The sequence below is a fragment of the Galeopterus variegatus genome, unplaced genomic scaffold (assembly GCF_000696425.1).
Source record: "Galeopterus variegatus unplaced genomic scaffold, G_variegatus-3.0.2 Scaffold1524, whole genome shotgun sequence".
Lineage (NCBI taxonomy): Eukaryota > Metazoa > Chordata > Mammalia > Dermoptera > Cynocephalidae > Galeopterus > Galeopterus variegatus.
In genome coordinates this window covers 346,049-347,526 of record NW_007727635.1, presented here as the reverse complement: position 1 = coordinate 347,526, position 1,478 = coordinate 346,049, and the positions used below count along the sequence as shown (strand labels likewise).

The 1,478-nt window shown below is 39.2% G+C and overlaps 1 protein-coding gene across 1 annotated transcript in view; it reads left to right on the top strand.

Moving 5' to 3' along the window:
* The window catches only part of CPNE4 (copine IV), a 177,728-nt gene that overhangs the window by 37,271 nt on the left and 138,979 nt on the right, over positions 1–1,478 (top strand). The window contains exon 5 of the mRNA XM_008577505.1: positions 1,217–1,306. Within this exon, the coding sequence (XP_008575727.1) occupies positions 1,217–1,306 (90 nt within the window). The remainder of the gene's footprint in view (positions 1–1,216; positions 1,307–1,478) is intronic.

Here is a 1,478-nt window from a genome sequence, read left to right as displayed (position 1 = left end):
GGACACATAACAAAGACACATGGGAACATTATTTCTTTGCTTCAGTGCATTGAAAGAAATTTAATCATGAATTCATGATCTCATCAATAATTTATAATTATATTAAGGAATTCAGTAGAAGAGGAAATCACTTATTAAATAATGTTCTTTGGATAGAAAATTAATTTTTTAAAATGCTAAAACTTCTGCTAACTAAAAACTTCATAAGAAGAAAAATTGATATGAGAGAATTCCGTTTCACTTTATTTGTATGTTCCCTAGAGGAGTGGTTTCTCAAAATTTATGCATCAGAATCACCTAGGGGGCTCACCTTCTGAGTGTCTGTCAGTAAGTCTGGGTGGAGCCTAGATATTTCTATTTTTAAGAAATTCCCAGGTGCTGCAGCCCCTGCTGGCAGGAACCCCACTTTGGGAACTGCTGCCCTGGAGTACACAGTACAATGCTAGGCATAGAGCAGCTACTCACACATTCTGAACCAAACGGAATTATTTGAACCATAGTGATAGCATTATAAGACTTGACTGGTATGGTCTCAGGCAGTATTTAGCCGAGCTCATGATTAGTAAGCTGGTTTTAAAAGGGTTTTACTATGTTACAGACTTAGTTTGTAATCTGAAGATTGACCCTTTTATGCCTTTCCAGGATATTCTAGTTGAGATGGTGATGAGCTAGAATAAGTATGCTCCCAGCATTTCTTCTAGAAACTTCTCTTCTGACTTGCAATCTGATGTGACTCAAAGTCACAGATTACCATCTACCTCTTTAGCAATAGAATGGTCTTGCCACACCCTCCACTTTCGCCAAGAGTCTTTACCTCTGCTGACCCCAGGAGAAGGAAATGTGTGCCAGACATAGCACTGATGATTCTACAGAACTGGGGTCCTCTATCAATGGCCAGAGGGAGCCCCACCTTCTTAATTCCAGCCCCTTTTCATATAGAACGGGTCATCTTTAGTATCCACATGCTGGACAATACTATTGTCATTATTCATGAAACAACAGCCAGGACAGTGACTGCAGGAGTTTTGCCAATAATGATCTGCTTAGTGGGTATCCTTAGAAGATTTACCACTTCAGGTTTTCATTAAGGCACCTGTTCCAGACAATCGTCCTTTTCATAAGCATCACAATGGCTTCTCAAGCAGTTTTAATGTTGAAATGTGAAAATGTCAAGCATCTCCTCCCCCACTCATCAGTCCTCTCTTTCTTTTCCCAGGTTGTGATGAATAACTTAAGCCCAGCCTGGAAATCATTCAAAGTATCTGTAAATTCTCTATGCAGTGGAGACCCAGACCGCCGGCTGAAGGTCAGAAAATCATCTATGTCCGAGAAATGCAATTTTTAAAATGTATTTAACCCTCCTCTTTCTCCTCAAATCAATGTTGGCAAATCCAAAATTTCCTGTACAGTTTACCCAACCTTCCTACATCTTTGTGTCTTTATGGAAGAATCAGGGGCAATTTTTTTTTTTTTTTTTT